Here is a 25,387-nt window from a genome sequence, read left to right as displayed (position 1 = left end):
CAGGTTTAACTTCTTTTAACTTGCCTGAGCATCATAAAGAACAGGTCTCTGGATATCTATCTGGGAGAGGATCTGCTTTTTAACTTTCTGCTGAGGCAGATAGCAAAGGAAAAGAGGATTGCTAAGCACTTTTGTGCAACAAAGCAACTCAGCACACCCCTGGCTTCAAGACACTTAATTAGGCTGAAATGCTCAGCATAAATTCCTAAAGCTCAAGACAGACCCAGAACTTGGGAAAAGGCAACATCTAATGTGTGCTTCCATTTCCAAGTTTCCATTAGATTCCACAGTTTTAAACTACATAAACAGAAAGAGCCCAGGAAATTACTTTAAAAGGCAAATGTTCTTAATTGGAATAGGATCAGAAAAAAGTTTCCAAAACCAGCTGTTCTCAAATTTTAACTCCAATTCTAAGCATAAGTCGAAGTAAGAGTTACAATTCTCATACTTCAGGTTTTCACTGCAGCTGTAATCTGTGAGTAAAAGTATGGCCATTTAACCACAGTTTCATGTTTGGCTCTGCCTTTTGCCTGGTATATTTTAAAATTTGGTTGATTCAGCTCTTCCTCTAGTTGTTTCATCTTCTCAGGAGATTGGCTGTAAAACCTTTTTGCCTAAGCTCTCATTAAGGACCTCCAGAGTAAACAGACATCCCCAGGGTGGACATAATTACAGGAGCAGAGCCACAACAGCACCACATGTGTGCGTCACTGGCTTTCTCTCTACGTATGATGGAAGATGAAGATTTTTCTACACTACAGAGTTGGGTCGTGTTAGCAGTTAAATTTCTGTGGAGCAATTAGGACTGTTTGGGAATTTTTGTCCTGTGCTGGGAGACTTTCTCTTTGTTCATCAATGGTGAACAACTATTACAGTCATCCCTGCCATGTCTGAGAGACAGTGGTGGCCAGACCTGACTGTAACATATCCCTTTACAAGGAGACTACCTAGAAAAGGAAAGAAGGAAGGGATTGTCACTTTAGCTTACAAAAATAGTACTCAAAGAAAAAAAATACCATTAGCTGATTATTTTAGAGCTAGGTTAGAAAAAAATAAATGTTCCATATTTCCCATAGCTAGTAAGTGGGCATGTAATGATTGTGCCCTGTTTACACATAACCATACATATTGATTATGGTATCATTTTCTTAAAGCTACAGGGCTGTACGCAGATTGACAGTACTCATCCTTTAAAAAACCCCCCACATTTTCAGAGCTGTGTTACAAGAGTTAGGAATGACACCTTTAACATGCCTGTTAATATTATTTTTTTTAACATCAGCCAGAGCATAGATCGTTGACTTCCAGGTGACTATATGCAAACCAGGGCTCAACATACTTTTTATAAAATATACATGAAACTTAAAAACACTGTTTTCTCTTTTCACGTTTGAAAATGAGAATATGTTGAAGTATTTATACCAAATTTGAACGCTGTCATGACCCAGTAAAACTCTGGTCTCAGAACATCTCTGTTTTATAATTCTGCAACAAATTGCTCAATCTAAATGAAGGCTTTGTTCTGACTCATTTTAATCATGCAGATAATCTCAAAAGAAACAAGAAGTGATCTGGATTTGACCCAAATTCCATACCTTCTTTCTACCCATATGTGAGTGTGCTATGTTACAGAAAAGTGAATGTACATATAAAATGTGTAATTGCCTGCTGTTTTTTCCCTTGACTTAACCAAGAGAAAAGTAACAGGACACTTGGGTACTATGAGATTACTTATGAAGTTCACTCCTGGAAGAAATCGTCCTTAGGAGAGGAAAAGGTTAGTTGGAGAAAAGAAAAACATTTTCATGCAATCAGTAGACATGGCTGAGGGAAAAAAACCTGTGTTAAATATTGCCAACTTTTACAATGAATTTACAAATTATATTATTGAAATCCATACCTTGGTATAAACCAAAATTGGTGATACCCCAAAGGCTACAAATCCCACAAACTTGTACATTGCTAACAATATTTTAAACAAATCTCTTCAAACACTACAAACTGCTTTTAATGCAGTTGGAACAGATTTTTATTGAATTTAGTTTCATTTATTTTAAGCAAAGTGTTTGACACACCTCAGTGCCGACCATACAACTGTGCAACAACTTAGTAAAATTCTCCTGTTTCCAAATCTGCTACGATGATGATTTTTTTTTTTATTAAACAGTTGTTGAGAACACAGAAAAATACTAATGGAGTACTTGTCTGTGTAATGGGATAACAGACATTTACATTCTTTTTCCCTTTGACAACCTGTTTGAACAAAATGGAGGAGGAAAAAAGGAAGCATAATTACATGAGAAGTGGCAGCAGTGTTGGTTAAGGTGGTGCCATCTGACACAGCAGACATCTGGCTCAAGGTTGGGGAAGGTGTTTCAGAGCAGTCAGTGGTATCATAGCTACAAGTCTGCAGCTCATCTAGAATGGCTGTGGAGGACTCACTCACTGTGCGGGAGGAACACTCACTCATGGCAGAATCTGTGCTTACAGAGGCTGTTTCGTTCCTGTGGATAACACTTTCAGAAGCTAGGTATGGGCATTTATATGAAAATTGTGAAAGGGCTGGGGTCTTATAAAAGCGTGAAGGCAAAAAATCATCAAGCGCTGGCAAAGAATATGGTACTAGATGGGTGCCACTGTCTGGTGAGAAAGAGGCTCTGTTAACTGGTACCACAGGAGGAGGAAGAGGCAGTGGAGAAGCTTCTGTTGCTGTTTGTCTGTGTGTCTGTGAAGCATTTACCTCCATCACAGGGGCAGTTACTTTCTGGTTTCCAAGCTGAGATTTGAGGAAAAAAAATAAGAAAAGAAACAGATTACCAAATGAATAAAAAAACTTTCCCTTTGCCTCTTGTTGTGTGAAGGAGAATTACAAGAGTGTAAGGTTTTCAGCAGCCCGAGGAAGTTCGCATTCACATGGATTAGGAAATAAATCAACCACGTTCTATATTAAAGTAGGAAAACATGAAAGAAATGAACGCATTAAACACTAGTGGAAGCAATGCCAGAAACCATAGTGTGCTGGGGATGAATATTCATAATGTACCGCATGTATTGTGATCTCAGTTGTGCATCAGGAAGGTTCAAACTATTTTATACATTACATAAATATGAGGCTGGAGAATGTCACGTTCAGTTTATATGTAAAAGGAAAAAAGGAAATGCAAGTCTGATCTCTCTAAATGTTGCTCTCTTTTCTGTCAAAGGTCAAGTATCGTTTCGAATTTAAGTGTAATATACAGATGGCCAGGACAGCAAACTAAATGGGAACACTAATATTGAATGTTCACATGATCTGCAAGGACTAGGTTGTGGATTTTCTTGCCTCTTGTGACTGAATGCAATCTTCTCCACTGCCTCTCTAATAAAAATGTCTGGATGACCTTAGAGTTTCCAAGCACCCTGGAAGCACCCTGTCAGTCTACTGGATAAGGAGTACGCAGAGGAGTCTTTTCAACATCAGAGGACATGAGGATTGTTAAGGGTGACTGGTATAAATCTGAGGAACAACAAAGACTGGGAGAACAAGAACAAGACAGGGATGACTTTGTAGTGAAACAAAGCATGTTAGTTGTTGGGATTTGGCATTGTTTCTTAAGAGTATAAAGGAATGTCCTCATGAAAATGGTTCTGAAAACTACTACACAATGCATGAGATTTATGCTCTTTTATTTGAGCACAGGACATTGAGTTTAAACTAGTCTGGCTTTTTGCATCAGCAACTTCTTTTTGAATTTAAGATTAATAAAAGCCTGCTGGCATCCAAAATTTGTCGAGCAGCTGCACAGATCTTTCTATTCTGCACATTAGCCACAAGCTTTCAATAAACTCCCAAAGTACATAAAAATACTGCCTACTTCAGCACTAATGGTTTCACTTTTGATAGGACTGAGGAACTCAGAAATAGCTGCAGGGAAAGGGATTTGAAATTTATGCAAAAATATGCAGTAATTACTACTTTAAAAACCAAGGTTTACTCATAGACAACACATTGTTTCCAAAATATTATGTAATATCCTATGCTCAGAATAGGCAGATGTCTTAACTCTAATAATTCCAATAATGTTTCAAGCCATCAGATTAAAATGCCATTTTGGCATTTTAATCCAAAATCTGGAAATATCTTCTAAAGTCCTGATGAAGGACTTAGAGCATAAACCAGACTGTGCTACTTAGGAGAGGTCACTAGGGGTCCAGTTCCATAATTCTTGCTGAGATCATCTAGAATTTACACAAATAACCTTACTGAGGTCAAAAGACCATCCCTATGAATAAGCATTTCAGATAAGAATCTTAAGCACGTGAACAGATATTCAACACTTCCTCCAAATTGTTCAAAAGTACTCTTTGGTATTACTGGATCTCTGAGGTATGCAAAAATAGCCAGAATCTGCAGTTAAAACAGTGAAGAAAATAAGTCAAACAGCTTAAAATCTAAATCTTATTCACAGCGATGTTTAAAAGCTACAACTGATAAAATCTTTCCATAGAGTAAATCTGAACAACTACTTCTCAATCAGAAAATCAATGACTGAGTGTATGATTGTAAAAGGAGATATGATTTTTATAATTAATTTGCCAATGGAAAATTCTAAAGAATGCCACTACAATAATTTAACAAAGAGCAATCATATGCAGATGTGGAGCAGTCAATTACAGAGCATGGCATATCAGGGATTTAAGATGTGTGCATTGATGTATACATATAAGAAACTGTAATTTCACCTCACAGATATATAAAGGGAAGACAGAACCATCATTCATGATGAATTTCATCATCTATGTCATAATTCAAGATCTCCAGCAAAAGATAACCAGGAGATTACAATGCAATTATAAGACAGAGGGAATATGAAGCTCTGAAGTTTTTGAAACCAGATATCCTCCCAGAATTTCCAGAAATGAAGTTACACATGACTGAGCCAACATACATAAATTGATCATTACATTGTTAAAATAACAGGAAACTTTGGAAACTAGAGAAACCTAGCGAGCCTCTTGGTTTTGAACTGAGAAAACTGCCTGAATGCTTGAGAAGGGGTGGACAACACAAGAACAGATATTCAGGGTGCATCCAGAGAGCTGGTGAAATTGAGTTCTTAAAGAGTTTCATTTGTGGTGTTTGGCAAACGATAAGTGATTTCATCAAGCTAAATTCTGGAAAAGAATAGAAAGTTATCATTCTTATTATGTGGGAAGAAGGAATGCAGGAATTCCAGGTACCAATTTCCAAGATGAACTTTCTCAGCTTTGTATAGTAAAACTTAAAATAATTTGCCTGCTTCTAGAATTCTGTCATAGATACAGCCATCACTCTGGGAAAGAGTGGCTGAAATGGTTTAAAGCAGCATTACTTTTGAGAACTAATTACACCATTTAAAAAACATGGATTGTTGGTAAACTCTAAAGAAATACATTTGGCTACTAATAATCCATATTTTTCATCACAGTGGAAAATATGAAAAGGACAATGCTGAATGCATTCCAGAAAGCCTTTAATATCAGTTCCATTCAGTGCACTTCAGATTAGGTTTATTACCATTACAACACAAGAAATGCTGGTAAAGTCAGGCAGATTAAATGCCAAGCAAGTGCTTCATCGATTAGAATGATGAAAAATTAGTGGGACTACATTATTATCTTGCGTTATGGAGCAACTCTTGAGAGAGAGAGAGAAATGTCATCACAGTCCTGAAATTAACTGAAGGTCTGAAGTCCATCTTTCTGCTAGTCCTTAGAAATGATCACGTTCCCTCAAATAATAAAATGTCAGGCCTGAAGAATACAGTTGCTACCCGATTCACATGAAGTAGACAGGTGGCCCTAGTATGGGTTTCAAAAATATTCATGTATCATTTCAATGTATAATCTGTAGGGAGTGGTGTAAGGTTACTAATGACACCAAAGTGCTGGCCTTGCTTCAACAGTCAAGACACAGTTAAGGAGACTCAGAGGTAAGTGAATAAACTCATTTTGTTAATACATAGCAGAGTTTAGTAGCCAACAATCAAAATACACCCATACTTTTTCACAAATGGGTAAAAATACCTCTATTTTTAATCGTTGAAATGATGACAAAAGCTCCAAACTGATGCAAGTTAGATTCCCATGCCCATTTCTACCAGATTCCCTTCTTACTCTAAACTCAGTATAAGGAGGTGGAATTCAGCCCTTGTGTAAAACCACACTAGTGGAACTGAAAATGAAAATTGCATCCTTGATTTTCTTTTCCTGCTTCATCTCTGTCCCCAAAACACTGTCTTCTCTCCCTTCTATATCACTCAAAGTATTGTCAATACCTAACAAAGAGTAATTAATTAGATAAATCAAAATAAAACCAAGTTTTTAAATTCCAGACTTATTGTCCTTGATACACTTATCTACAGCCATGAAGCTTGCAAAAGAGGCAATTTTTCTTTAGTCCACTAGGACTAAAGCAAACGTTCCCTCCTCTGTGGAATTCAAACAAACAGGATGATTTTCACATTTCATCTCTTTCTGCAGCCTGGTACACAGCAGCAGCATCTCTTGAGACTGTAATAATATTAAAAAACTAATCTGAGTAACTTGAATGCTTCTCTTTTCATTTATACTTTAAAGGGCTTTAACCCTTCTCTGTGTAGGAGTGTTTACAAAATGTCACTTGGTGAGTCATACCACACTTCTGCTTGCTCTAAAAGTTTCAGCGGATAAAAGCTCTGAAATGAAGTGCAAATGGGAGCACAAACATAACAAGACACATCAAAAAATAGTGCTAAATATTGCTGTTGTCAATGAACTTGGTCTGTACAAGCTCTCTCTTGGCTGTACTTGCCTGTACTTTGTGATATAATACAGTTGTACTCATTCCCTGCACACATGCACACATTGGTCACCACATCTTAAGAAGTGATGATAAACCAGTCTTACCTCATTTTCCCCCCACATACATAAACCCAGATGCAGAGAGGGGAGTTGTTTATTTTTACAGAACCTTTCTACATGTGTCTGGGTTTTGAGAGGGTCTGTGGGAGCTTTGAACAGTGCTGGTGGGCCTAAGCTACAGCCTGAGAGTGTCCTTAGAGGATCCAGTGTAACTTAACTATGATCTGCTTACACACAAGTATTTTAAGTGCTGTACAAGGTTCTGTAGACCTTGCAAAAGTAAAACAATTTTTAAAAGGAGAGTACTATCATGCAGGGTGTACTGCAAGTTAAGAAAGAAATTCGGAACTTTGCAAATACTGTGAGGTATGTGCTGAAGGGGATCATAATTTTTCACATTAGACCAGTTCCAATGTTTCAACCAAAGATCTGAGCCAGAAAATAAATCTTTGTAGACATCTACTTGTAGCCTTTATTTCTAACTGTAGCCCATGGCATCTTGGCTTTGGAACCTCACAATACAGAATTTTACACTGCCTCAGATGTTGTTTTGTATTGTAGTTTTAGGTATTTGTTTTAACAGAGACCTAGCAAAACCCACTGGGCTCAATGACCTGATGCCTGTTCATACCTGTTCATACTAATGTTTAGAAGGTATTTGAAAGTTTAACATAAGGATGAATGTCAGCTGAGTTTTGCAGGCAAGAGATCAGTAAAGGGATGCAGTTTGAAAAGCTGTCTGTATTCCTTAGTGAACCCTGTGATCAACTGAAATTTTTATCATTTTACTCAAAGAAACCCAGTTGCCAAATTTCTGATTGTTCTTCTCACACACTGAACTACGGAGAAGCCAGCAAACTTAAGTGTGGAATTACCAAAGAAGTCCCAGCTAGTTTTCTGACTTCTGTCAGCTCACACTGAACCAAAAACAGACTGCTAAATAGAAAGAAGCTGCAAAATGTGTTTTGAATTTTAAAAAACTAAAAAAATAAGTAGCTAAAAGATTTTTTTTCAGTCATTCTGATAAGAGTTTGAGTATTATTCTGGATCAGAAAAAAGGTAATAGCCCTAATTCATGTTAGCTTTCATAAAACTGTTTTCTGTTTCAGAGCCAGTCTGAGCATATAAAATGCACCATATTTCTAACAGGCTGAACAACTATTTTTAAGTGAAAGAAAAAAACCAACATAGATGCATCAGTTGTATTGGCTATGCCTACGCCTGTTCTACTGTCTGACTGTATCCCTTGATGGTCCTACTTAAACAGCAAGCTTGCCTCTGAAAACCTTCATATCTATCCTATATGTGGGAAAACACTCTTTCTGAACCTTCATTACTGTTTCTGACATTGTTTCTTTACTGTGGCTCTTGCCTGAACTGACCTACTCCACCTACTTGAAAAAAATCACTAAGTAGCAAACTGGTTCTTCTCAAGGGTAAAGCAATGTTTTCCTCAGTGTTCTGAATTTTATGTACCTTAATAGGAGAGTTTAAGATCACAGTTTTGTCTGTAATCTTAGGAAGGACAAATGTGATTAATTCTTCTGTGATCCAATTTGTTAACAGAGTGAATTCAAAGGGGTACTTGGGGCTCCCAGAGGAAAGACCTGGTTAGATGTGATGCTCTGAAAGAACCACAGACTGAGAGAGCAGCTGCATTTCTTCTGTTGACAATAGGACTGTCAATAGACTTTGGGTTTGAAAGATGGTGCCATATTTACTTCAGAATAGTCCCACTGATTTGAACAAAACTAGGTGAACACAAACATGCCATGATAGGATCCTTGTTCAGACAGAGCTCTGAGGCAGATACGCCTAGAACTACAGCAATCTCTGCTTCCAAATGAAGGGCTTTCAGTCTCAGATAAACTGGTATACCAGTAGATACATTAGAATAATTAACTGTTAAAACAGAAACATTTTAATGTGACTAGGTAGAGTGGAAATGACAAGATTTGTTCAGAGCTTTCCTTTTGCCTAGCACGTATTTGTTATTGCTCTCAGACTTACTTTATTTGACTCAACAACTTTCTGAATGGTGATAAACCCTGCTCAGATTCCTCTGGTCCCATTCATGGTGGTACAGTCATTTCTCCTAGATTAGATCAGTACTAGTTAGATCAGTTAACAAATAATTTTCATCTTAGTAGGCACAGGGCATAGGAGAATCACAGGGACTCTAAAGTTCAGTGCCTTGTGATGGTTTATGCAGAGGCGTTTGACAAAAGATTTTATCAACCCATTTACTTTTAAAAGTGCCATTGCACAAGACACACAGGAAGCAGCAGTGACCAGTTGTGCAGAAAGCATTGACTAAGAAAACATTTTTGGTGGCCTTAGCAAGCTTGTAGAGCTGCATTTGCAGAAGCTCCCCCCAAAACCCAACTCTTCTGTATCTACACTTGTCCCTTCCAGCACCAATGGCAGCATAATGCTTTAATGCAGCCCCCTTTAGGAAAAGCCATTTAAATAGATGCATCAACCTACAATTCACTAATTTCCTATTGTGCCTTTGCACTCCATAAGGTGCTCACAGAGGAATAAAAAAGCCTACCTCTGAGCTTAGCTGGGTTAATTTTTAATTTTTTTTTTTCAATACTATTCCAAAATCTTCAATTTTGTTCAGTTCTGTTTTGAACCATGTGACAGGTAGTTTTACCCAGAAAACACAAAGTCTAACTTTGATAACGTAAGTATAACTAAACAGAGGGTTATTCAGTGATTTATGAATGATCTAAAATACAAGACGGAAAAATTAAATATACCACATGGCATTCTGCAGCCTGTGAAGAAGGAAGAACTGTAGACTTTTGTCCCAAATCCATTGAAGACATCTTTGAAGTGTCTGGAGAAATACTAGGTGGATGTTCTTGGATTTCAGGCTCTGCTTTATTGTCAGGGATGGGAGCTATCTGGATGGAAAGAGATGCTGTGTGTTTCTCAGCCATGGGGTTACAGGCAGGTGAGAGAGGCCTTTGTGGAAACACTGGCACTTCAACAGGCTGAAGCTGTTGCTGGGTATTACCATGAATGCTACTTGCTGGGTCATGTGTCCGGGTTAATTTGAGGGTAGACACCCTACGTTTTTGGGACTGCTGCCTTTGGCCTTGATGGAGAGCAGTACTAATACCAGCTGCTGTACTTGTGCCTGCACTGGAGATCAAGGTCAGTGGTTTAGTGATTTTTTGTTCATAGGAAACACTTGTGTTAGATATTTGAGAAGACATTGTCTCCTGGACAGATATCTTCTTAGTGTAGTATGCAGAATCTGTGGGAAGGTGTTTAGCTGGACTGGATGTCACTGCCTGGAGATTAATTTCATTCTTGTGATTAGTTACTTTTGCCTTCTGAAAACTTTCTTTTCTAGGGGGTGGCAGAGGTGCCTTATTTGCCAAAAGCATCCACACACAGCAAAGTAACATTGAAGAAGAAACAGAAAGAAAGCAAACGTTAGCAGGAGATATAACTCAGTTTGACACATCTTTTGATAAAGGAACAAGCAACTTAAAGGAATTCATCCCAACATTGCTCAATTCAATGGACAATTAAATCGGTCAGGTTCCCACCACCTTTCACTGTGCAAGGCTTGTGTTTGGAAAGCCAGATAATCTATTTGTCAGAGTAAACTGGGACCAGAAGTGAACCCACGCTATACCATTTTCTTTTTAAAAATCCAATAACTACACTGAATAAGAATTATTACTGTGAAATTGTCCACATATGTAAGTAATTTCCAAAATGTATCCTATGATCTTTGACAACAGGCTATTATGCACAGGTAGCTTACATACAATAAAACACAGAGAGCCTCTTGAACCATTGAGCTAAAATAGTAAGATAGAGAGTATGATGTTGGTATGTTGATCTCTTTTGAACAGATAAATATGTTTCCAAGGTAAATGAGGTTTTTAGAGTGTGCTTTCGTTACATTGTTCTGCAAAACAGGCAGTAATATTGTCTACCCTACAATGACTAAACTTTTATCCTCAGATAGTATTTTGATGATTGAAGCATTTCTCTAAGTTTAAAATATTCATAAATACTCTTTGAAGTCTGGAAACACTCCTAGAAAGCTTTTATTTCTCTATGACCTACTTTTATTTAGCTGATTGTCTTTTTCATTGAAAGTAAGTTCTGATAATTAACCTGGAGGCATACATCCTTTGCAGAGTATACTTCATCTATTCAGTAAAACTGTAACAACTTGTACAAGTAAGTGATTGACACTATCTTGACGACATCAGGACAATGTTACATAGAGGTATTTCATTTATAAATGCTAACTCCCAAGAATAACCCCCACACAAATGCCAAAGCATTAAACTTGGTGTGTTCAGCTTTACCTGAGTTGGTGATTTTTTCTCCTGTAAGTTTGGCCGCACACTCCTGAACCCTTTTGCTGTAAGAGAGGAACTGCCAGCATCTCCATTCAGTGTCTCTCTACTTCCATCATTGTAAGATCTCCAAGCTTTTGTAAGGGAAAAACAATCAAACCATTTATTTGGGTTTTTTTGGTGATTAGTAGATCTCTATATTGCTCTCATCATAGCAACCCAGTTAGTAAACTAACTGCAGAAAACACGTGCTGCTACAGAACTCATGTGGCTGCTGCTATAACCATGGAAGCAACAAGAACAGGGCTAAAGCTGCCACTTTACAAAATATTTACTTCAATATTTTGTACTGACAATACTGCTGGTTGCAGTTTGCTATCTCCCCACAACATTTGTACACACCATGGATTTTAACCTTGGGAGTCCTTTTGAGATCTTGGTGCTTCAGTCCCTGTATAAAACAGGCTGAAGTACATTCACAGATTGGGCTCCTGAACTTCTGTGGTGGATTTTGACAAGCATCCCAGCTTACCTAGAGTTAGTTGGTCATGGCAGTTTCCCCAGATTTCGCCATCATAACTGATTAGTTATCACAATAATGCACTTGATTTCCAAATCTGAATGACACCTCCCTTTTCCAGTCACCCAATCATATCTTGTCTCTGTCCTCAGAGCTGAAAAGCCCTCAAGGTATTGTCAAAATATATAGATAGATACTATTCTGCCTCAACAAGCTACAGATTTGAAGACAAAATATTGCTAAGAGGCTGGGAAAAGTAACACGTTACATGAGCAGGCTGCTAAGTGGGGTAGGCAGAACTTGCAAACATGAGTAAGAGACTAAAAATGAAATAGCAAGTGCCACTGAAGCTAATGGTGGCAAATTAGCAGTCTGCATTCTCCCACACAATTTGTTTTCTGACAACATATGGTATGTTATAGGAAATACTGCTTCCAAATGAGACCTGAATATGAGGTCTTAAGCACTTGCAATTATTACAGTTTCAGTGGTGCTTTCCTTAGAGAGTGGACGTATGGAGTAAGGAAATCAAATAAATGGAAGATTGTTGTAATTCATCCACTTACATGGTATTACACTGATGCATAAATAATAGTGTTTTATTTACCTGAATCTGGAGACTGAGAATCTGACCCTGAAAAAAAAAATCCAGTATTAATTTGTGTTAGAAATAAAAACATGACACAAATTAAAAAATATGTAGGAGTCTTTTTGTTCAGCTCTCTAATTCCCTACTATTACCCAAGCCTACTTCACAATGTTAGCTAGTAAGCAACAGTGCAATGCTTATAGCACAAATTCTACAGAATGTTATAGTGCACCCAGAGTGATTGTTATTAAATGACTGCTATTTCAGGCAGCAAATAATATAGAAAATATTTGCTGTTTTTCTTTTCCTTTTCCCCAGGTAAATAATGTAATATACTACCATCTAAAATCTAGACATCAAAAGGAATATTAATTCATTGAGGATGAACTGGGAAGGTTTAATCCAAAACTAAGATATATGCCTACAGATTCTGTCAGGATTTTCTCTCCACCTTCACACCAAAAGAAGTGATGCTTTCCTCATCACTTCAGAGCAAAACACAGAAACTGATGCATAAATATTGCCAGCAAGGAACAGAGTAGGAATGCTGGTGGGTTTTTTGATTAGTGGTTTTTCTCCTAAAGAAACTAAAATTACAACATTTTCTAAATAAATTTAAAATATTTCGAATGTACAATAATTCAGAATTATAAGACCACTCTTTATCACTAAATTTAAGTGCAACAAAGCAAGACATTAAGAGTCTTGTATTGCATGCTTAAATGATAAAAATTTGTTAGAAGAAATCCTAATAAATAAGAATGGAATGTTTTCTTGAATTAACACACACACAATAATCCCAATAACCCTTCTACTACCCTTACAAAAAGTAGCAACCAAATTTTTATCTTTCTTCATAATTTTTAACAGTTCTTTTCCTGGGGATTAGCTTTATGTTTCAGAAGATCTACAAAACAGACTTTATCTTGTGATTTTTTTTCTGGCTCATTCTTGATTCAGCTTTCTGCATTATACTTCTTTGGTGTGAACACTGCATATTCAGACTGGTGTTAATTAGTGTATACCGCTCAAGATTCTTCACTGTTTTATACCCACAACTACTTAATTCACCAGTGAACCTGGGCAGCTAATACCCACTAAGACTTAATTTTGCAGAAGTAGATATGAGTCTTGCTAAGAAGCAGTTCTGCCTGTCTATCTAATATTCTGCATTATTTTATAAAAAATTTTTGGCAAAAAAGCTTGATAAATTATTCTCTGAAAGTTAATCTGGGTTCTGAGGATAATTTTACAACACCCAAATTCTTTTCCTTCGAGCAAAGCTTTTAAAGCAAGTTGCAATAAATAAAAGCTAATGTTATCTTGAAAAAAGTTAGGGGCTATGAAACCCAATATACATATCAAAGGCAAAATTAATTTATATATAACTGATTTTTTCTAATTCTTCAAGATTTTTTTCCATTAATGGCTGCTAAGCAGAGGCAGAGAGAAATTAAGACTACTTTTTAAAGAGCAATGTAGAAGCAACAGACCTGGCAGTAGAACTGAGAATACAGTTACCCTTCTCCTCCTTGCAGAGTACCATTGCAGGAATGCAAAGCCCTAGAGAAAAGCCATTCAGGAGCAGTCCCTCCCTGGTTATACCTGAGGTCAATAGGTTTGGAGAACTCTGAACTCTCTTCACAGCTGTTAATGTGACAGACATGGCAGCACGCTTGCGAGCACACCCACCGCTATCTGGAAGCACAAAACAATACAGACACAGCAGCCCCAGACAAAGGGAGCAAGCACATGCAATGTATCACAGTGTGAGAGAGGCTAAAACATACAGGAGAATCAGCATGCAGTTAGGGAACTGCTGCAGGAACGTGTAAATTTGCGATTGTTCAGATTAGCAGAATACAAAAAATTTCACAATTAAACAATAAACATCACAGAAAATAGGAAAGCCATATTTAATACTTAATCCGGTAGGGAAATATATACATTCTGTTACCTGAAGGACTGCTTAATTACAGCTAATTAGTGAAAACAAACCAATAATCAAGATGAAGGATTAAGCATTCCAATATAATATTAATCAATAATCTGAACTGTAAAATTATTTCATTGTGTGCATTAGAAAGACACCATTCATAAACTAAACTTATGTTTGATCAGCTGACAAAGTGCTTTGTTCAGTCCTTGAAATCCTTTAAGCTCAAAACCCAAAATTACTGAGGATGGAATATTTTTTTGTTGTTTTGGTAAAAACATCAAAACATCCTTACATCCTTTCTTCTCCCTGCCCCCCGTCCCCCTTTTTTTTTTTAATTTTTTTTTTTATTATTATTTTTTTTAATCTATATGAAGATAAAAAGCGCATGCCTGGAACTCTGTAACTGAGGGAATAACTAGAAATCTAAAATCACTGCTAACAACCAGGATCGGAAAAACCCTTTCTTCTGGATGACTCCTTTCTTTCCTTACTCTCTGCACCTCTCTCTCATAGAGCTGTCATTCTGCTATACAAATACTTCGTTATTATTAGAAGGTAGCTTTCCCACAACTTAGCTTTTTAGCAATTCTATTAGAGATGTAAAAGTAAGTTAATATTATTCCTGATTATACTTAACTAGAATAATTTTCTGCTCTTCAAGATATTATTCTAATTTTAATATTTAATATTATTGAACATTCACAGAGGGCCCCTCTGAAGTCAAGAATAACCACAATTATGATAGAGCCCATAACAGTTTTTATTTCTGTGTCCTATGACAGGGAGTTTTATAAAATTATGCTTAATACTGGCAACCTACTTGTAGAAAGTATTTCCCAAGACACAGGTAATTTGAGCCACAGAGACATCTTTAACCCATGCCTGTAAGAGAAATGAGCTCCTGGGATATCTTCGCTCACTTCAGTCCTCCCCTGGAATATCAGAGCCCCCTGGCCACAGCTCTTGCAGGGTTTGCACTAAGTAGTTGTTAACACTGGAAAGCTTCAGAGTCACTGCCCCAGGTAAGCAGCTCCAAAGACTCCTTGCCAATTCCAAGCCTCAAGGCAAAAGGCCAAATTATTTCAGTCAGCAATAGTCCAAAGCAATAAATTACCTTCAGTCAATTATTGGTGTTGTAAATGTAAAATGAAGATAATGGCTGTCAACTCCACACATTTGTTTTAGTTTACTTACATAAGTATAGAAAGGCAATGGTAATTAAAATAACATTTTCTATTCCTGTATTCCCTCCTGCCCCATGCAATACACCAGAAATAATCCAAGGAGAACTGATGATGTGTTGGTATTGAGGTTCTCTACTTATCTGAATATTGGCAGATTTTCATAGCATGCTTTGATTAATACAAGCTAACAGGCAAAGAATTTAGTTACACTGTCACAACTTTTATTCAAACAGTGCTGCTTTGTTTGTATTTTTTTTCAGGAGGTACCTTCCTGAATTTCAGGATGAAGAAACCAAAGCACAGAGAAAGGAAGACAACGAGAAAACTGATTACAAATATTTAGTCACTGTAACTTCAAGAAATTCTGCTTCAAATTAATTTTTAAAGTAACTGAACTGAAGCAGTGTTATACTCAGTGGACCCATTATTTAGCAAAGTGTTTACATAGCTTCATACAAGATAGCTAAAACAGACTTTGTAATATACACATATGACTATATTCATATGTGCATACAACATTTACCCCTGTATCTAGAAGCCCATATGCAAGTCTGAACTTGCAACAAAATTCTCAGTATGTGTACAAAATAATGAGTCACTAAGTACTCAGTTAAGACATAGAGACACACACATACACCATACTGAGTCTAAATAAATGTTTAATAAAATGCAAATGTGTGTCAGCAAGAACGTATTTATGCACGATGGACTCTATCTTCCCATCTGTGTTCAGGCCAGGCTCCCATTAAGTCACAGACACTGTACCTGAATGAGGAACAGAATAATCTGCACATTGCCTCAATAGAGGCAGTTTTCAAGCTGCTTCCCTTATCTGCATGGTTTTACACAGCTTTACTTCAAGACACTTGTTCCAGTCTGTATTCCTTTTTCATAGTTCCATCAAATTTCCAGCACATGCTAACTATATTCACCCAGATTACTGAAGTTCAACTAACACCAAGCTCTAGGTCTAGACAGCAGAGAATTCAAAAGCAGTAAGGGAGGCTGAATTACTGATCATCTGCTCATTTTACTTGTAAACTACATTGTATAGCTGCATTGCATTGCATATCTGCACAGCACAGCTGCTTCTTGAAGAACAAATGAGGATATATGAAAAAATCTATACTCTGCTTTCTTCCTCTTGTTAGCTCACCATGCAGCGCCTCTATCTTTGCCGGATACCTGCCTACAATTTTTCTCTTCACCATTTCTCCATTCCTCACTTTTCCTCACTTCTTTCTCCCTTGATTCCCTCCCTTAATTCTGTTTTCTCTCCACAAATAAGTACCTCAGTGCATTCTCAGTAAATCCACAATCTCTACTGCTCTGACTACAGACAGCATCACCTTCAGTGAGTGGTCTCTCCACTTGAGAAACAGTCTATTGGTCAGGTCCCACTCCTGAACAAAATGGAGCCAATTCAAAACATCACCACTTTAACTTAGAAACACGGGGTGGGTTTTCTTTTAAAAAATTGTTTCTGAGAGTCAGTAAAAGCAGTGGCATGAAACAAGTTGGCAAAGATGAAAGGATGGTTGACCTCTTGAGAAGACAAAGATAAGAGAGAGAGAGCAGCCAGGCTAGAAATTTTTAATAAGCTCTTGCAGGTAAAAAAAAAAATACACAACTGTAGTGGAACAGAGCGACCAGGTGCCTCTGATCATCAGGAAGTGGGTGTGAGCCGCTATCAACTCCACCTGTGCCCAGTCAGGGCAGGGCCCCATGGTCTTGCACATGCTCCATAGGGGCCCTGCCCTGACTGGGCACAGGTGGAGTTGATAGCGGCTCACACCCACTTCCTGATGATCAGAGGCACCTGGTCGCTCTGTTCCACTACACACAACACCCAAACTTAATGTTTCCTGACCATCATTCTGTCCATACTTCTCATGAACACTATAATTTTCCCCTTTGTCTGCACAGTGAATTCAAATTTAAAAGTCTTTAGACCAGAATTTCTTGCTCTCTATTTGCATTCTGACCTTTTGGGGCAAATACATAGCACTGGATCCAACAGTCCAAAACAGACAGACAGAGATACTGCCTCTCCCTGTTCCCAGTTGAGTCTGGAGATGTTCTCTCAGCAGACATATGCACAAGAGCACGTGTATCCCACACAGGCAAACATCTGGCCACGTGTGTCACAGACACACAGAGCACTCACACCAACACGATGGATTCCCTCCCCTCTCTGCCTGAGCATGATGACAGCCCAGGAGAGAGAACACACATGCACATATCTACAAAGTGGATTCTTCTGGCAAGTAGGCTCAGACATGGAGTCTGTCACTCTTCATGCTTGAACACAGCTGAGGCTCTCCTGGGACAGTGCTGGGAGAGGCCCTTGTGACTCCCTTCTTTCCTTGGGAGCCTTTAATTTGGATTCCTGCCTGCCCTTGTGCCCCTGGCTTGCAGACATGGACCTTTGATAGCTCCTGGGACAGGCCTGGGTAGCCAGGCAGGGCAGGTTATTATTTGGGCCATTCCTCCTGCCACTGTTTCTCTGAATTCCTTTGTGGGTGTGCAGAGCTTTTATCACAGGACCTAACACTGACTGCACAGGTGAACCTGCTGCTGTTTGGTTCTTTGATGCTACTAAATTACAACAAATGATGATTAAAACTGTAAATTTGTTCTAGAATAAAAGCTCACTTGATTTGCTTTAGGCATCTAAAAGTGGTTTCACAATCTATTTATGAGCTCTGCAGGGATCCAAGAATTTCTATTCTTGTCTCCCAGACAGAATCTAAGAGATTAGTCCTTGTGATGATAGCCATTAATAATTGTAACAAACACAAAATATTTGCAGTGTTCCAGAAGTGCATACTTTTTTCCTTTTGGCTGCTCTCTATGTCCTTCATCTACTGCAAATACCCAACTTGTTTAATAATTTAAAAATCAGATGCATTTATCAAGAATTGTGTGGAACTCAGACAAAATATTTATGGATAGGAGAATTTGTTTCAGCCTTGCATCCATTAATTATTCTACAATGCAACTCTCTCTCCCCCAAGATGAGCTATACATGCACATATTTAGTACAAACAATAAGAACATATATCCTGTGTTTTAATCTAATGTAAGCTTCATAGGTAGCTCAGGTTTCGTGTGACTTCGTTTCTCAAAATGCTTCACCAAGCTAATGACTCTCATAAAATCTTTAAAGTACTGAAAGACTTGTTGAATAAACCCCTTATGTATAGTTCAAAATATTATTCTGATGATGATTGCTTAGTCTGGGTCTAAAACGGTTACACATTAAATTTTACTATAATTTAAAAATTGTGACAGCATTTGAACACCAAAAGGAAATATGAGGCAAAGTACCTCTGGTACTTCTGAAAACCTCCCTGATACCTTTGATCTATTTCTTGGTTTTTGCAAACGTTTCCTTGCCTTATGCTGCTGGATATTGCTTCCTAACATGTGGTACAGAATTAACATCAACTGCTAAAGAATCCCTCCCATATATGGTAGAGTCTTGAAAACCAAAGCTCTTCAAAATATTTTGTCTGTAGACAAAAATATCTTCTGCAGGGTTTGCTGAGACAGACTGCCAAGTCTGCAGCCAGAGGGAACAGTAGATTAGAACTTTAAGTGGTAGATTTTCTTTTTAGAGCTGCATGTAAGCGAGTTTTGCCACTTCAGCAGATACTGGCACCAAACTGGAGTGCTCGTTTATCTGCAGGAGTAAGTAATGAAGTGAATATTTTAATAATAGTGGCAAGTCAATAGTATCTGATAAACTTGAATCATGTGATGCACAAATTCCTGTTATAAAGTAGTGAAATATATATATATAAAAGCACTCATTTTAAGTTTAAAACCAATACAGTGTAAAGAAGAAAAAAGGAAAAAGAAGATAAAAAGAATAAAAGAAAAAAAGAGAAGAAGAAAGGAAACTACTAGATGAGAACACCATGCAGAACAGCTTCCACTTTCTTCCTTCACAAGTCACAATTTATCAACAGACAGGTGCAAGATATTCAATTTTACTCCCTTCTCACTGGATTCTACATTTTTACAGTCAGGAAACAACCTACATCAATAGAACAGATAGGAAATAGCATATTTTTTGTCAATACTTCCTTTTAGTGCAGGTGGTAACATGCATATTAATATCAAGCATACACAAGATAAAAAACTATTTCACTGTGTAAGTGCAGAGTAGATTAAAATTCAGGTTACAATCATTATATCCTTAGGCAACTGCAAAGGATTTCAGGTGTGTTTTAGGTCTTTTAAGTTAGCATTTAAGTCTCCTGTGTGATCAGAAGGCTCTCAATCCCAAACAGAAGTCATTAAGCCATGCAGATTACTTATTTCCTACCCCTATTTCTTTCGAGAATTTCTATTTTACACAAAAAAACTTAGTATAACATTGATCAAAGTCATACTTCAGAACTGCAATAGCACTAACTGGCAATTTACTGCTCTGTCCACATTTTCAAAGTAGAGGCTATAATATGACATCTATCCTATGATTTTAAATCATATGATCACAATGCACAATGTAATCATGGTCAAGTGTATAATGATTAGCTCAGTTACCTCTGAAATTACAGACCTAGGAAGCAAGCAGTATTTCAGTACTACCTTAATTATACAGACTGACATGTTTAGGAAAGAAGACTTCCCTAAAAATGAAGGATGGTTGGACAAATTTCAATTAGTATTTCCATAAATAAAAACACTCCACCCTTTTCTAGTGATCAGTAAAATGATTAAAACATTTGGGAAGAAACCCACAATCTCAGTGGAGAAATTTTATTTCTCCTGCTTATTCTTTTTACAGGTGTAGTGTTTTCAAGTGAGCCAATTAATTTTAACTTCATATTTAAAAGAATCTTCCCAAGAACCTTGTCCTACTGAACTGCAGTCATTTCTGATAATGGGAAGCCAGAAAACTCAATCCAATAATCTTGACAATGTCAACCTATACCATGGAAAAGGTAATCCCTTGAATTCAGAGTGTGCTGCTGATAAACCCAGACTGTTTTCAAACGTAGTTTTGGTCCTCAGGTCTCATATTACACATTTTGCTTATTTCAAATTGTCATGTCAGTTGTCACAGTGTAGCACGAAGCTCAGTGACAAAACCCCCTGGTATGGAAAGGACGGATCTGTCCAGTTACCACAATCCATCTGCAAACCAAATGGTTTAGAGAGTTGACTGCAACTGAAAATTTACACCTGACTTGAGAGAGTCCAGGATTTCATCAGTCTGCTTTTTGAGAGGCCTACTCCTGCTTCCACCAAAACCAGCAGCACTGTCTACTGACTTCAGTGATTCAGGAGCAAATATAAGTCTGTTGTCACAGATCCTGAAGATAGCTTCCTATAGTGTAAAGAACTTAATTTGGTCAATACACATACCACAACAACGTGAAAGAAAATACAAATCCCTACAAGTACAAAACACTCATCCTCATCTGATTATGCAAGTGTAGCTAATAATACAGGGTAGTATTTATAGGCCCCTTAATTTAATGTCATTAGAGAATGAAAACAAAGTATTTCTAAAGCATGTGCATTTTCTTAGGAAAATGTGATGCTTTAACACCCCTTTTCCACAGCTGTTTTATCCTTAGATTACATACTTTTACATAAAACATAAAAACACAAACTGATACTTAAGCAAAGGAAGTTAAACATGCATGGATATCACACATACCCATATATATCCATACATTGAAAAATATGTATGGGAATTTTATATATGGAATACAAATGCACATAAGCATACACACTATTAAAATATCTTAATAATGCTTAATCTGAGTTCAGCATCAATTAAAGTATAATTTGTTCTTGAAATTTTAAATAAATTTGGTACCTTCTCTGCTTACTAAACGATATCTAAGAGTAAAGAAATACCTCACAGAAGCAGCATACCTGTGTTCATTTTGACACTGGAGGATTTGCTATAAAAGTCTTCAGATGTCCTGCAGAAAATAAAACAACCTATTAATTTGCACAAGACAATAATGTGTGGTACAAAATGGCAACAGGTCTTCTCTGAGGGGTGGAGAATCACTGTGATACAAATGACAGTCCTATTTTAACACAGCTTTAATTAAATTGGTACTGCCTGTCCTTCCAAAGCTAAAGATGAGCTATTGCTTCCATTATAAGCTACCCTGTTTTAAGCGTTTAGTATTTCTGTTGTAAACATTTGCCCTGGGATAAAAAAACTAATGATTGACTTTTGATCTTGAAACTATAAATTAGAAATTACTCCTGTGCAGGAATGGGGAAATATTTTTAAAGGCTCCTCCTAAGCTTTATTCACTCCATTGTACAAATTGAAAGAGATGAAGATCTCTGATTATTTTTAATTGCCAGGTCTTTTTCAATGGTTTATAAGCAGGAGATGTGGCTGTTTTCATCCAATGATTTAATATGTCTCTACAGACAGCACTGACACTCTTAAAGTCGCTTGCTGCATTGCTATGCACAGAATCAGAGCATGTGTCTTGGCATCCACAGGAATCTGTGCAAAAAAACTCCCAATGGAGTCAAATGGTAGGAACTCAAGTCACTATACACCAACATGCTTTTATAGGCAATAATCCATACCAAAATAACAACATGCATGCAAAGGTTGAATCTCTTTATTCAGATATCCCAACTCTTTACAGTACTTTATATTAAAATAGTAAAACCCCACAAACCAATCTTTAACTGTAGAAAAAGCATGACATAAACAGATGACTTTAACTTACTGTCACAGGCCAGACTAGATAATATTTTCCAGGTACTGCCAGTTTTTATCACAGTTTTATCTTAGGACCAGGACTCTAAATACCTCTTTTATTTAGGCTCCTTTAGAGATACTGAGATAAATGCAAAAAAAGGTTTCTGATGGTATTCTCCATACTGACCAGTCTCAACTGTATCATTTCATATTTGCTGCCCACTGTAATTTACTTTACTGAGTGGGCAGACAAAGGGGATGCCAAAATACTGAGGGCTAAATCCTCCCTCTGCTCTGTTCCCACATGAAGTTCAGGACAAACAAAAAGGAAAAGCATAATATCTAATATAATACAGATTAAAGAATAAAAATATAAATTGCCTGACTTTGTTGCAGTAAGCTCGAATGTATGCCTCAAGGACCCTTTTTATAATAGTACATTCAAGATATTAATTAATATGAGGAAAAAAAAATCAAATCAGAAATCCATCTTAATTCAATAGCAACCCTGAATTAACTGTATCACTGAGGTAAAATGCCTCTTGCTGCATTTTGTTGTCCTCATAATGAGGTCACATTCTCCACTGCTCAAAAAATTTACTGTTTTTCAGAAGCTATCTGGACTCCGCTGCTATTATTCCCTCAGATTTGTCACAAAAAATGATGCACATTAATCTTCTTGAGAACTAGGAAATAAGTATATGGCAGTGAAGAAAGTTTTATTGCACTATTTTTATGTTGCATCTATCAGCAAACGATATCTGAGAATTTCTAAAAGACCTTTTAAAAATTATGGCAAATTCTATTTAATTCATTTTTTTAATAAATTGTCTTGGAAATTTGGATTTCTGTAACAGCTATAGAATAGTCTTAAAGCCTCAGATTCCTACAGTGTTTTCAGACTGCTAGAGGAGATGCCATATTCAAGCTTTCTTTTTACTTGGAACTGAATCACTGATGGTCGGCCATGCAAGCTACTAAATGCATCATGGTGTTTATTTTCAGACCCAACAAGTACAGAGCTCTTGGAACACTGCAGAGCCAAAACGATTTCTAGCAGGTGGCTTCGATATATTTACATATAGAATGCTTAACTCTTACTCAAGTTTTAACAGACAACACTCAATTTTAGGATACATCTGTTCTCCTAGGACTTTTTCTATATGAACAGCTTAGGTTGTGCTGCTGCCACTCAGTGAGCGATTGCATACAAACCACAGAAATTCCCACATTAGTTTCATTTTGCAGGAGAACAAATTAGCTCTGCATACCTGAGAAGTATACACGCAGATAAGGCAATATAATTTGCAGTCATATAATCAGTAAGCATTTCAATTAATACTAAAATTATTTTGAATTCTCTGTTTCTAAGGGCTAAAGTAGCAATTAAATACTTAATGATACTGGTAGAAGGATTTAAATGAATGCCATGAACCTAACAGCCATATGCCTGAAAGCATTTCACTCATCATTGTTTCTCACAGTTTTTTAGATTCTTACTTCAAGAAAGTGGGGGCAGGAGGGAACAAAGGGCTTTGTTTGCTTTGTATTTATGCTCCTACTTCATTGCCTCCTGAAACTTGCTCTTTGTGAATGGGTTTGCAGAGTAACCCTAATACAGACCCCTGTCAGAGGTGAGATAATGTTCTACTGGAAGCATCAGACACTCCCTGCCAGAAAAGGGAGCCAAATTGATCAGATAAGATATTCAGCTCCTAGATAGGTACCACTGAGACAGAAGTAACACCTGGGATGATTGTGCAAACACAAAGCACTCTGGAACACACGAGTTTGCAAAATCAGAGATTGTTGTTCAGTCATCTAGATCTGGCAGGTTTTCTGCTAAGCTCACGTCTGATCTTAGATGCCAAAAAGAAAGAAGTCCATGTTTAACCTCAGTTCCATACCAGACTTCTAAAGAGGGAGATCCAGAATTAATGTTCATAGCATTTTTCTATAGTTGGTTTCACCTATTATACAGTAGCAATGAAAGACTGTGATTAATGCACAAAAATGGGTCAGTCATGTTAAATACAGATGCTGTTACCATTGCTACAGTTTCACTAAATACATATTATACATTGCTGTTTTATTTCTTGATAATACCCTGTATTTTTTGATAACACTATGAAGATTACCTCAGTTCAGCAATATTTTGCATTGAGAGAGGCTACTGGAAAGACTTGTGGCAATGTCATTGACCCTGCTCTGTTTCCTCCAAGAGACCCTGCCAGCTAGTTGTGATAACTTCTGTTCCTGATATGTTCTGAAGTGTGTGGTGCAGGAAGTCATTCTGTCACCCCTCTGTTCCATATTCATGTGGAGTTATAAAAAGGGTTAGTGAGAAGTCAAGAAAGGTTTGCCTGCCCTCAGCCTATTCATGAATACAAGAAAAAACACTTGAGAGATTTGATTCTCTTATTGATCAGATGACCTAACATCCAACCAAACATCAGCTAAATATATGTGAGCAAGTGCTTTGTGAATCAAAGCCTAAATGAGTAGTAAGATCCTATCTTCTGCTTGCACCTCATTCAAAGGATTTAGTCATTCTTAAGAATCATAATCTCTACCCACCTAAGGATCATCAGAAGTTAGAATACTTTATAGTCAGAAGGGAGAAGAGATACTTCAGTTTTTTGGAAGCACATATAGAAAACCCAAAAATTATAATTACAGCCATATTAATAACTTAATACATTGTACATTCCTAAGTGCCACATAGGAGTATCAGATCAAAGGTATCCAAGTCATGGATAACTTTTGGGGTCTTTCTACTTTCTGCTCAGCAGCCATGGAGCCCAGACCTCTTTGAAATCCCAGGCTTGCAAGTTGTGTAGCCAGCCAGGGGTCAAAATCCAGAGTGGGAGTTGCCTGCTTGACTACACAGGTTTTGAAAGGCTCTTGAAGAACAAGGTGGTAAGTTACCTTGTTTGGTATGTTTTGAATTGGAGTACAGACTGCTGCTGTTGCAAAACAAGCTGGCAGTTTCCACATAGACTGCATCTGAAAATATTTTTGACTTATTCTACTTAATATAGCCAGAGTTTAAAAGAGTCTCAAAGAGAAAATATTTATTATTACAACATCCCTTCTCCACCAACAGCAGCCCTTACACTTCTATTACACTTCTAGGCATTCTTGGTGCTGAGTACCAAAGGTAAATTGTGAGCTTGACTGACTTGAGCCAACCAAATATTTTTGCCTAAGGTATTCAAGACAACTGTTATGAGATGCCAGAGATCAGTAAGTGTTAATGG

General features: G+C 37.3%; 1 protein-coding gene across 4 annotated transcripts in view; it reads right to left on the bottom strand.

The window, feature by feature from the left end:
• SORBS2 (sorbin and SH3 domain containing 2) overlaps window positions 1-25,387 on the bottom strand; it is a 158,080-nt gene that overhangs the window by 58,021 nt on the left and 74,672 nt on the right. For 3 of the 4 annotated variants that reach the window (XM_030449642.1, XM_030449643.1, XM_030449644.1), the window contains exons 3-7: window positions 21,326-21,375; window positions 13,910-14,002; window positions 12,323-12,349; window positions 11,205-11,329; window positions 2,297-2,776 (exon numbers count right to left, since the gene is read on the bottom strand). In XM_030449642.1, coding sequence (XP_030305502.1) covers window positions 2,297-2,776; window positions 11,205-11,329; window positions 12,323-12,349; window positions 13,910-14,002; window positions 21,326-21,335 — 735 coding nt within the window. In that variant the 5' untranslated portion in view covers window positions 21,336-21,375. The remainder of the gene's footprint in view (window positions 1-2,296; window positions 2,777-11,204; window positions 11,330-12,322; window positions 12,350-13,909; window positions 14,003-21,325; window positions 21,376-25,387) is intronic. The other variant, XM_030449645.1, reaches the window with a different exon arrangement.

Source organism: Calypte anna, chromosome 4A (genome assembly GCF_003957555.1).
Source record: "Calypte anna isolate BGI_N300 chromosome 4A, bCalAnn1_v1.p, whole genome shotgun sequence".
NCBI classification, from domain to species: Eukaryota; Metazoa; Chordata; class Aves; order Apodiformes; family Trochilidae; genus Calypte; species Calypte anna.
Note: the sequence above shows the minus strand (reverse complement) of the source record. Positions and strands in the feature narration are given on the sequence as shown.